Below are 12,783 nucleotides of genomic sequence, written 5' to 3' on the forward strand. Positions count from 1 at the left end.
GTGTTTTAATTTTGATAAATGTCTTTCTGTAAATGCCAACTTCCTCTTCATTTGTTATCCCATTTACCTCATTCTTTTGGTACAAAGATGCTCTAACCAACTGAGCTACCCAGCCAAGGCCTTAAAGCTAATTCTACTTTCTTGAGCAGGCAAAAACCTCTTAATGGGCAACCTTCTTTTCCTACACCTACTCAGAGCTCATGTAGGACACCAGAGCAGATTTGGTCTAGGAAGAGGGGAGAGGCATGGAGTGCAGTTTTACTTCCTATACTTCATGCTGTTCTTTCCTTTCCACAGGCTATTAGAATATTTCCAAGGGACAATGATAAAGGGCAGAAGATAGGCACCCTCTTTGGGTGGAGCCTTTTGTTCTTGATTCTTTTAAGGTGTGCCCCAAGTCCCCAGGTGACTCACTTGTCACCAAAGCAGGTATAACAGCTCATCCCTCATGTTCCTTTCCAGATCAACAGATTTATTTCTTTTCAACTCTCAAATGCTATTCAGGTGGACAAGGATCTCTTGAAGGACCTGGGAGAATTTTGTTTAACATGGAATTGGGCTGGTTTGGGTTCTGGGTTTTGGCCCATTGTCTTCAGTGCATGAGAACTCTAGTACTTTATGCTATTTCAAGAAAAGGGGATTAAAAGTAATGCCAGTAAAATGGAGACAATGCATTGCTTGGTCAGTTAGGGAAGAAAAACAATAGAATTGCCTTTTGACTTCCCTATGGGAAGCAGAAGGCCTATAAACTTGTGAAGGTTTGGGAGGAGGGCATTCAAAGGCTAGGCTTGTAAGACAACTTCTGTTCAAAGCAGCCACCTGAGGTCCTTGTTTGGTACCTTTTAAAATGTTCTGTCCTACATATGATACTTTAACAATAAGTCTGTGACTCTGTTCCGTAATCAGCTCTCCATGAATTCATCTTTTCACTCAGTACCCTTCTACACTGTGCTGTGTTGTTCTTCAGTTCACTCCAACTTTTCATCTGTTTTTCCTGGTTGAGTTTCTCTGGCACTGGGAGAATTGCTCTTTTTGAGCACCTCCCTTGCCCCCAGTGAATTGGTAAATATTGCTGCCAGAGACCTGATTGGCGAACTGTTAAGAATCCATTAAAATTCAAACTGCCATAGTCTGACCTCAGTTATCTACTTTTTAGAGACATCAAATGTATATAATTATAGTTATAGTTTTATCTGGGCAGCACACCCTAAGTATTAGTCATAGAATTTGTGAAAGTAGTTTGCTGGTCTGTACTAAAGTATCTTAACCCACGTGACCCATGCATGTACTCTTTCATTTCAGACGAACAGGAGGCATTGAACTCGATCATGAAGGATCTGGTGGCCCTCCAGATGAGCCGACGTCCCCGGGTGCCTGGATATGAGACCATGAAGAACAAAGACACAGGTCACCCAAATAGGCAGGTATGTGTGGCCCTGGCAGACTTATTGGGGAGGGGTTTTCAAAAAGGAAATATTTGAGAAGCCAAGAGTATATACTTTTAAGTGGTATATATCACCACCTAAAAGATTGTGAAAAGAAGCATGATTTGGAGTCCCAAAGCCTTGTGCATCTAACCTTGTGTATAGTGTTTCATTAGTGGAGAATAAGAATAATCCCTTTATTTATTATGGGGACAGTATTCATATAACTTTTCTCATTTTTTGGCCAATATTCAGATTTATAATCCCTAAGGTTTTTAGCTACCTTACAGTATATACTCAGGAAAAATTAATTAATTTTAGTATTAGCTTATGTAAAATATAATTAGGAAGGGAAATTTATTTAATAAAATGTCATATAATCTAAAGTTAATAGTGAGTGATATTATTGTTTATAGTTGTTTTCCTTTATTAACTCAGATAGTTGAGAGTACCTGTTTTATTGAGAGTTGTGTGGTTCTTTAGGAAAAGTTTTTATTTTTGTTAACATTTAAATTTACGTGCTGAGAACCTTCTCATGTGCAGTGTCATTTATCTCCCTGTTTTCTGGGTACTTTGGCCTGCAGAAAGGAGTGAGTGATGGGGAGCTTTCCACCCTAGTGGATATCTAGCACTGTATCAGATGGAGGTGTTTGGTGTGTTTGATGAAAATATGTCCATGACATCCTCCCTTGTGGTTCCCTTCATTATCAGCTAACCTCTTTCTTCATTTGTACCTTGTCTTCCAGTTTTTCAGAAGTACCCTTGGCTCCTAGAGAAAGTATAAGGCCCTGAAGTTTTTCTGTCTGAGGTCTGCTAAATATAGTCTCCTAGAGTATTTCTTGCCTTTAGGGAAAACTGGGGACCTTCATGTTAGTAGAAGGATTAGTTTAGAAAGCTGTTTTTATTTTTGTGGTTACCTTATAGAACTGAGGGAACAACAGAATAGGGCCCATTCTTGTACTATTTTCATACATTATTTTGTTTAATTGTATGAGTTCTCCCTTGCTATAATTCATTTCTATTCAAAGCTGCTTTTGGAAGGAGCATTTTACCAGAAGTGAGTCCCCTCCCCCAAGCTTGAGCCTAATGACCTCACTTTCCTTCCTGTCTTCCTATGTGGAGTATGCTTGCTAACTCTGTTCTAGTCAGCTGATCTTTCTCCAAATGGGACTATTAGCCTGGATATCAGTTCATAGGTGAAAAGGAGAAGCTTTCTTGAGTTTGAAGGCCCAAAGGGACTAAGGCTGGGGAAAAGAGAGGTAGAGTGGCCCCTGATTGATCCTTGAGGGGTGTTTGCTTTTTAGGAATCTTTCTGCTTAGAGCCTAAAAGCCATTATAAGAAAAGTCCTAATCTTTTATTGTGCCTACTGTTATTGGAGTGAAGTCAGTGGTTATGACGATAGAATTCTGTGAAAAAGATTGACTCCTGGTTAGGAAGTAATCTTAGTAAGATTGGCTATTTGGATCCATAATTTACTTGAATATCGTCAAACGTTTTATCTTGCATAGAGGATACAAACTATTAACCTCAGTTTTTTTGTTTTTAAAGAAAAAACACAACAGCAGCAGCTCAGCCCTTCTGAACAGCCCCACAGTAACAACAAGCTTATATGCAGGGGCCAGTGAGACAAAGAAATTTTTGGTAAGGAACCAAATTACCCATTAAAGTTAAAATATGCTTTTGAACCTGATACTAGTGCTGGAAGAATGTGGACTTCATTTCCCAGACAAGTCGGGGATTTGTAGGGAGCATTGGTTACTCATTACCTATGTTCTGTGCTTCTAGTCACCATTTCTCACAATATTATTTGTAAGCAGACTCTATCAGTGCTGTCCAATAAAATTTCTGTAATGATAGAAGTGTTCTATATTTGTGCTGTCCAATGTAATAGCCACTATCACATATAGCTAATGAGCAACTGAGAAACTGAATTTTTATTTTTATATAATTTTAATTATTTTAAATGTAAATAGCCACATGTGGCTATTGTTTTGGACAGCACAGCTTTGTATACTATATAAGGGACTACTGGTTTGTTGGGCAAGAAATTCAGTACATGCTTGGAGATGTTTGGTGATTCAGTAACACATTCATTTCTTTACACAGATTATAAGTTTCTATGCATTGTTATAAGCTTGTGAAGCTGTGGAACAAACATGGCTGTTTAGAAATTGAAGCTCAAAATGTTATGCTAATATTGGGTAAAAGGGCAATGATAGTTTTTCCCTTAGTAAAGTCAAGGTTGTGGAATAGTCTCTTCTGGGAAGTGTAGCAGATGTTTAACTTCTGACCAGGAGAAGTATTCTACAGCAAAATCCTGAAAGGAGAAAGAGGGAGGAAGTCTCAGTGAATGCATTCTAAGAAGGATGGAGTGAGATGGGGGTGGGGGGAACTTTTAAGGAGAGAGGTGTTTACAGCTTTGTGTAATGAAAAGACCTTGCCTAATAGTCTGGAGACATTAATAATCAGTTAACACAGGATTTTACAGTTGACAGAGTGAATTCACATTTTTTTGTTTTGTTCACTTGGGTCTGGGTAGAATTAAACAGTTTCCTCCATTACTATATCTTCTACCAGAAGGTCCATGCTTAGGAGAGCAGTGAAAGATCAAAACCTAGTTTAAATGGCTAAGAGATGTCAAATTGGACTAAAGATTCAAATTGCAGAGTCCCAGTTGAAAGTAACCAAGTATTTTGGCCAGCAGGAAAGGTGGTTTATTCAGGGGAGGGATGGTGCTGGCAGAGGCAAACCACACTTTAGTGTGAAAATGGCAGTGCTGGCTTCAAGGCAGAGCTGAGATTCGCACAGCTTCATGGGGCTCAAGCTTGGTACAGCAAAGAAAACCAGAGGAGCTGTGGATTCATTGACAGAATTGTTTGGGGGCTGAGGCCTGGAAGAACTGGAACACCTAATTTAATATCTCTGCTTGGCAGGACTTCAGACATCTCTTCCCTAAGTAAATAAGCTGAGAAGTTGGTAGAAAAGAGAATGCTTTAGAGAACAGCTAAGCGTCTGAGCGGTTATGGAAGTACATGGGCAATGAGGTGCTCAGCTAGGGGTGAGGACCTGTGTTCTTTGTATTCTCCCTCCTGTCCATTAGGTCTCTGAAAGTCTACGGTCTGGTTAGAACTGGATGGACATACTTAGACGTATGGCACATGGTAAGTGTGCTGGGGCCTATGGATAGTTTTGTAGGTAGTGATAGGCAACATCCCTTTAGCAGTCATCAACTCACAGTGCTTTATAAGCAACAGGTGCTATTTCTCTGTGAACTTGACAGCTTAGTGTAGTGAAAAGATTACTGGTCAGAAGTCATTGAGTTGTTAATAATCTATTGACATAGGCTTTTACAATTAACAGAGGGCTTTCCACAACAGTTAACAACTGTAACAACAACTATAAGCATGTGTATAATACTTTAAAAGTTTGCAAGGTTATTGAGTAGAGCCAGGAAGCAAACCCAGATCTTCTGACTGACTTTTGGTCACAGTAATTTTACAATAATTTTACTGCATATAAGTCTAGTAGCCTTTATAAACCTCAGTATTTCCATTTGAAATACAGAGATAATACCCACTGTATTTACCTCTTAAAGCTGTTTTGAGATCATGGACAGAACTAGAGCATTTTGTACATTGTAAAACAAATGTACAAATATGAAGCAGTAATTACATCACGTCTGTTATGTTTTGGCATTGCGGGTATGAGCTCTAGTGAAAGCTTCTAGCCAGAATTATGCATACTGTCATGAAATTGAAAGGGTTAAGGTTTCCTACCTTTATTGGCTTGTCATTTCTGTCTGATGGCCCTTGCAAACTTCTGAAACTAGCCTCATTTCTGAAAATCATAGTGGAGGAAGAAAGAGAATTCTTATTTCCATAGATTCTTGTTTCTCTCAAATCTTATCAAAATGGTAGTTAGAGGCTTGAATAGAGCCTAGCGTCTCAGTTTGAGCCTCCAGATTTTCACTATTGGGTGCTTCAGAATAGGAAAGATGCTTTCTTCATAGCAGGCATAGCAGGGCAGTTCTCTTGGCTATCAGTTCTAGAGGAAAATTTTAGGAATTGTTCCCCCAGCAGGGTCAGTGATTTAACAGACTAGACTGAGTTTTGCTTTTACTATGATAGATCTGGTTCTTTAGGACTTCCTTTGACTTTCAAGGGTTCTTGAAAAGATAGGCTGGCTAGTTTGAAAATAAAACATAAAACAATACACAAGCCTGGTATTCTGTTTTGTTAGAAGTTGCTTTATAACTATGTCTTTCACTGATCTCTTAGGAGTTTCCTGAGTCACATTTACAAATAAAATTATTTTCATTCCCCTTTTCTTTTTCTTCTTGTTCATATATTATCTTTGTCAAAATAAGGACTCCAGTGCCAAAGATGTGGGAGCCATCAAAAGATTATATCAGATATGGGGGAAGAGAGCACTACAGAATCAGAGAGAGGGTACCAGACCTGATGACTAGCTGAGACATTTGCCAGGTCAAATTAATTCACAAACCTTTGTTTAACAGACACTGATTTTTTTTTTTTAGATTCTTAGGAGCCCTTTTGGGTTACAGGTGCAGTTGTTGAGTTCAGACTTTGGTGTCATCACTGGTTACTCTTATTGACCCTGCTGAGTTTCCATATCTGTAGCTCACCCTAGAGATCTGCACTGTTCTTCTCCGGAGTGCTTCTCTCACTATTCCTTTCACCAGATTGGCTGTAGTGGGCAGGGGACTTGAACCTGTCTAGATATGAATTTTTGTACTGGAACTTTTTTCTCAGCAGCTTTGGCCTCTCTCCATTTAGTTCAACATGTGCCCATAGCTAAGTTTCTTAGACATAAAAAGGAAATATAAGTTATGTTCACTGTACCCTAGGAAGCATGCAGTTTTATTGGAAAATGAGAAATTCATGAAAAAATAAACTAAGGTAAAATGTGACTATGCCTAAATATATGGTACAGATAGTAAGTGCTGTAGGAGGCCAGGAAAGTGAAAGGTAAACTTTGGCCAAGGAGTGATGGAGTCATTTCTGGAGGAGGTGGCACTTGAACTAGGCTGTAAAAGTTCAGTTAGATGGAAAGGAAGAAGAGTGGCATTCCAGGTTGGGAAACTGAATGATTAAAGGCCTAGGGAAAGGAATGAATATAGCATATTTCAGGAACTAGGGTGAACATCGATCTGTCTGGAGAGAGGGTTCCTTTCGAAAACAAACAATGTGAGATGGCTAGGTAAACTGAGTGAGCTTAAATTCCAAAGGACTTTGAATGATAGCTGAGAATTTAGACTTTATTCCATAAGGTCATGGTGATCACTGATTACTTTTTAATAAGGAAGGGACATGGTGAAAGCAGTGGTCAAGATGATTGAAATTGTAGAGGAATGTAAACTATGTTGGAAGGGGGTTGCGTACAGAGTTGCTTTTGGAATCCAGGAGTGAGAGAAAAAGGGGCTCAGTGAGAGTGCTGATGGTGAGAATGGGTAACAGTCTTATACCAGAAGCCTTTGAAGGGAGAATTAGAACTTGCTGTCTGTCTGTGAAGAGGGGAAAGAAAGGAAAGAATCAAGCAGAACTCAGAGGTTTGAGCCTGTAGCCAAGTGGAACCAAGGTTAGAAATAGCAACACTAAGAAGGGAGACTAAGGTAGTCAGTGCAGACTATGGCTAGGTTGAGTCTGATATAGTGAAAAACTCAGACTGTGTGTCTATATGTGCATGTGTCTTTTGCAGGTACACAGTCCCTTATCTACAGTTTTGAAATCCAAAGAGTACTGTAAACTGAAAGGAAATTTTTTTTTTTTGGTAAATTTGTGGCAAGCTCATTTGGCAACACAACCTGTTCTGGCCCTGGCAGGTGTGGCTCAGTTGGTTGGAGCATTTTCTCATGCATAAGAGGGTCGCAGGTTCGATTCCTGGTCGGCACATACCCAGGTCATGAGTTCATTCCCTAGTAGGGGCGCATGCGGGAGGCAGCCAATCTGTGTTTCTCTCTCACATTGATGTTTATTTCTCTCTCTTCCTCTCCTTCCCTCTCTCTAAAATCAATAAAAATATATCTGGGTGAGGATTAAAAAAAAGAAAAACAATTAAATTTAAAAAAAACCTGGTCTGAATGAACACAGGGCTACTTATAGTCTTTATTTCATTTATTTTGAATATTCATACTTTTCATTACAAAAACTAGTCTAACAGATAAACCCTAAATCTTAGTGACTTAACACAATATGTCTAGTACAGAGAAGGAGAGGACAGGATTCCACACAGTCACTTAGGGACCCTAATTGAGGTTGGCTCCACTGATCTGGAACATGTTACTGCCAGGGAAGAGAGTCTAGAAACTTGATTCTGTTCCCTACTCTTGGTCAGAACTAGTCACAAAGCCCAAAACTAACTTCAAGAGAGGCTAAGCAGTGCAGGGGAGTGCACAAAATACCTGTGAGCATTCTGCCTCTGCCATGGGAGTGCTACCTCATGCACCCTCCCCCTGGAGGGAGATGTTACGTAGTACCTAGAACATGTATCATACTACCTCTCTAAATCCAAAAGTGCATTCTCTGAAACACTTTTGGCCCCAACGGTTCTGGCTAAAAGATAATGGGCCTGTTAGCACTTCTGACATATCAGGGTACTGTTCTCATACCTTTATCAATTATTTCATTTAATTCTTTTTATAACTCTATAAGATAGATACTTTCACTATTCTCACTTTACAGATGAGGAAACTGAGTCACAGAGAGTAGTAACAAGTTCAAGGTCACATAGCTCTAAGAGTTGTAGAGCCAGGGTTTGAAGCCAGACAGTTTGACACTAGCGCTGCATTCTTCTTCTTTTTTTATATGTTTTTATTGATTTTAGAGAGAGAGGAAGGGAGAGGAGAGAGAGAGAGAGAAACATCTATTGGCTCCCTCCTGCATGCACCCTGACCTAGGATTGACCCCACAACCTGGGCATGTGCCCTGACTGGGAATCGAACAGGCAATCCTTTGGTGCACCAGACTGCGCTCAACCGAGATGCACTGGCCAGGGCTAGCACTACATTCTTAGTGGTGACATATCGGCCTCAGATAAGTGGCAGATAGATGAAGTTTTGCTTGAGAGATTGGGGCTAGACATAGAGATTAGGGAATCTTTTATTTAGTAGTTACCTGATTTTTTATTTCTACCGAGGAGAAGATGTGAGGAGAGGAGGAGAAATCCAGAGGCCAAAAGTCCAGACATCAAGGACAGGTCATGTGGGGGGAGGTGGGGAGACAGCATGAGGAAGAGGAACCAGCAAAGAAGCAGAAGTGGCTAGAGTGGTGGCAGGTTCCCTGGACTGCGATAGTCACAGAGGCGGGAAGAGAGAAGCTCATGAAAGGGGACTTGGCCAGTTTGAAATGCCTCTGAGAGGCACGGAGAGTGTTTGGCAGAAAGGAATTGAATTAAGTTATCTTTATCTGAATCTTCCTTATCCATGGCTTATTCTTGTCAGCCTGACAGGGGAAACTCAGATTCAGGAATTTGGCAGATTTGGGCACACCGTGTGGTACATGGAAGTTGGTCACAAGCCTGCATCATGCTCTGAAAGGTTGTCACCATATCAGAGAAGGGATTCAAGGTGCTAGGCTTCTTTGCTTACACTGCTTACTAATCACAGGCTTGGTTAGTCTTGAGTAGGAGTGATTTTTGGGGTAAAAGTTTAATTCCCTTTCCAACTAAATGCACTAATTTCTGACTAATAGAATAGTGCTTAGATTATGGCGCATCATGAGTAAATTTAGTTTCTCTGTCCCACCAAGGGTCTGAGGGGATTCCTTTATAGGTACATCTAAATATTATCCCAGTTTAAAAATGAAAGCTATTGTTATGTGTAACTGAAAAAAATAAACCTAAGGACATCTAGATAAACTATGAACTTGAGATAACACATCAATATTGGTTATTTAGTTATAACAAAAGTGTTCCATACTAATATACTATGTTAATAACAGGGGAAACTGTAGAGGGGGAGTATATGAGTACTCATTACTCTATCTGTTCAATTTTCCTGTAAATCTAAAACTGTTCTAAAAATAGAATCTATTAATAAAAAATAATAATAAGAGAGCTATACCACGGTGTCCTGGACTGTGAGCAGGAGGAGATAAAAGGATGTAGGACTAGGACTGCACACTGCGGTGAACACTTAAGCTACTCCAGAGCCAGTTGTGGAATTGAGATAGTGGGAAGCTGGAGATGGCATGTCAGAGCAAGGCAGCATGTCTCAGTCACCATGCTTGGAAGGGCTCTTGCCTTGGTAACTGCTTAGCATTTCAGGGGAAGGAGAAAAGGAAGACTGTGAAAAAACTGCAGTCACTCCTGTAAACCTTGAATCTACAGGATAACTTCCTCTGCTGCAGCACCTCCCCATCTTTCTGCTACACCCCCCCCCCCCCCGGCCTTGAATGCAGACCAGGTGGGGCACACTGCCTTCCCCATTTGCCTCCTCCATCCTCACCTACTCACAACCCTAGCCACAGTCCCCATGCCTCAAAGCTTGTTGCATGAGGGGCACCAATCTCCTGGTTCTGACTCCATTAGTACCCTAGATATGGGGAGCTTTCCGTCTCTTCCCTGAGTTCCAAAAAGTAGTATCTCAAAAGGTCTTTTGATAGTTTCCTTCTTTTAGTGCTCCCGTTGAAGCCCTGCATCTGTGAGTAAAGTAAACGTCCTTTGCCTGTGTAATGCTTAACTTGGAGCATAGTATGGTGGTTAAAAGATTCCACAGTTCGAATCATGGTTCTTTTACAAGTATCATGACCTTGATGGACCTTATTTAATTTCATTGTAATTCATTTTCTTCTGTAAAATAGGGGTAATAATAGCACCTATTGTGAGGATTAGTTTAACTCATATGTGTAACATGTACAAGTCTCAGTACATGGTATATACTCAATAGATGTTACATATTGTTATTCATGAATAAAGTGCTACCTATTATATTAAGGGATGAGAGGGCTGTATCAGGGCTATAGTTTTAAGAGTTGTACCATCAAAATTGTTCCTCAGGGAAGCTTCGGTCTCCACTATTTAGTAGGGGAACTTTTCAGAGCCATTAAGCTCTCTGACCCCCAGTTTCCTTGTCTTTAAAATAATGGGTTAGAGGATGGTAAGCCTATATTTTAATTCAGTGATTCTCAAGGTGTGACCTAGGGACCTCTAGGAGGTTCCCAAGACCTTTCAGGAGTCCATTAGGTCTAAACTATTTTCATACTAATACTAAGATGTTACTTATCCTTTTCACCCTTATTCCTTTAAGAATGCACAGTAAGTTTTCCATAGGCTTCATGATATGTTATCACAACATATTGAAAGCAGAAACTGATATGAGAACTCAGGTGTCTCCTATTAAGCCATGCATTGAAAAGATTTGCATTCTCTCACTAAATTTTTTTATTTTATTTTTATTTATGGATTTTAGAGAGAGAGAAGGGGCAGAAAAAGGGGAGGGGAGAAAGAGAAACCGACAGACAGATAGACATCAATTTGTTTTCCACTTATTTATGCATTCATTGGTTGCTTCTTGTATGTGCCCTGACCAGGGATGAGACCCACAACCTTGGGGTATTGGAACAATGCTCTAACCAGCTGAGCTACCCAGCCAACTCTCACTAAACTTTTAAAAAACATAGTGTTTTTTTTTTAATAAAAAATGTATTTATGTTAATGTAATGGTTGTTAATTATTTTAAAATGAGTAAAATAAATTCTTTCTCAGTTTTAGTTTCTGATATGATGAATAGTACATATAATTTACATAAATAAAAGCTCTTTGGGGTTCTCAATAATTTTAAGAGTGTAAATTAGAACCACCTGTCCAGTTAAGTGGACTGGAAGAGAATTCTAGGCCCCTAATCTCTTGGGAAGAGGAAGTCCTTATGCACCCATTCTACCTTTCAGACTCTCTTCCTTTTTTGTCTGCTCTGTGTTCCTCATCTTCAAATACTCTGAAATCCTCTACTTTCTTCCAAGCCACAGTCTATTAATATCTTTCTCAATATGATTTTCATCCACTGATTATGAACTCTTTCTCTTTTCCATCTTTATTATTTATTGATTTCCTCACAATCTTACTTTTCTTTTTCCTCTATACCTTGTTTTTTCTTCTGTCACATCTCTTCCCTTTTCCTGTCCCACAAGTTGTTTGCCCTTTACAATATCTCTTCCTCCTTGATTTGTTCCTTAACATTCTAATGCTTCTGCTTCCTTTTATTTCTGATGTTTACACTCAACTCTGTTCTCCAATTAACCCATTTAACAAATATTTTTAGCACAAATATATACCATTCCCTTTGATTCTCTCTGGGGTACAGAAACAAAATAGACGTGAGTCCTGTCCTCCTGGATCTTATAGGCTACTCTCATGGTATTCATTTAGGATAAATTTGGGGGCACTTATAAGGTAATTTGTTCCAGGACCCATGTTATCCCCAGTGGGGGTAGCCGTGAGAGGATCACAGAAATCAGTAGTAGCAGAAGTAACCATTTATTGCATGTCTACTATGTATTAGGTATTTTACTTATCTTATTTAGTTCTCATAGCAACTCTGCACATTAGATATATTTAGCCCCACTCTGCAGATGGAAAAACTAAGGTTCATAGAGGATAAATAACTTGCTCGTGGCCATAAAGCTAGGAAGTATTAGTACTAAAATTTCTTTCTCTGTTCAGTCACATTAGCCAAGAAGGATTGGTATCCTGTCCAGGAGGTTATATGGAGGAGTGAGGTGCCAGAGCACAGCATAAGCTGTATAAGCTGTAGCAGCCACTTAGGGATCTTGTTCCAAGAGCTTTGTTGCCCCTGAGGTTAGAACTGGAAGACTATAACTCATTGGAAAGGAATGCCTAGGGGCTAGAAAAGCTGGAACAGGACATCGGGGATGTTTGCTTAATGTTGCTAAGGGACTGCCTGTTGCTTACCTGGGAGTTAACACATGCCAGAGAACCCGCTAACCTGTCTGTCATTTCTTTGGCAGAGTGACGTCAGAATCAAGTTTGAGCACAATGGGGAGAGGCGGTAAGTGTGCCTTCTGATCAGTGGTTGTGTCCCTGGAGTGATTCTTGTGGGGTCACTGGCTGGACAATGGGTTTGATTGGGTATAAAGGATAAAGTTTCATCCTTGGCTTGGCCTACCAGTTGAACCTTGTTTCTGGTCTATATGGAAGCCATTTCAACTGCTAATGTTTTACTCTTCTGCCCTTACTCTGCTACTGTGAGGTCTGTCAGGACACCAGCCCTACTCAGAGTCATGGCTTCCAGACACACTGACACTGTACCACGTGTGGGCATTAGAGGGAGTTTAGGATTCCCCTGTGATGTGCCATTCCTATCCCTGGTAGAGTGGCCCTGAT

At 40.1% G+C, this 12,783-nt stretch overlaps 1 protein-coding gene across 5 annotated transcripts in view; it reads left to right on the forward strand.

Annotated features, from left to right (window-relative positions):
• Positions 1-12,783, forward strand: part of MAP3K3 (mitogen-activated protein kinase kinase kinase 3) — a 54,363-nt gene that overhangs the window by 6,618 nt on the left and 34,962 nt on the right. For 2 of the 5 annotated variants that reach the window (XM_087826288.1, XM_087826289.1), the window contains exons 2-4: positions 1,303-1,424; positions 2,974-3,066; positions 12,408-12,448. In XM_087826288.1, coding sequence (XP_087682414.1) covers positions 1,303-1,424; positions 2,974-3,066; positions 12,408-12,448 — 256 coding nt within the window. Of the gene's footprint in view, positions 1-1,302; positions 1,425-2,973; positions 3,067-12,407; positions 12,449-12,783 lie in introns of those variants that run through there. The other 3 variants (XM_087826290.1, XM_087826291.1, XM_016204286.2) reach the window with 2 other exon arrangements.

This window comes from Miniopterus natalensis, chromosome 17 (assembly GCF_054644295.1).
Source record: "Miniopterus natalensis isolate mMinNat1 chromosome 17, mMinNat1.hap1, whole genome shotgun sequence".
Lineage (NCBI taxonomy): Eukaryota > Metazoa > Chordata > Mammalia > Chiroptera > Miniopteridae > Miniopterus > Miniopterus natalensis.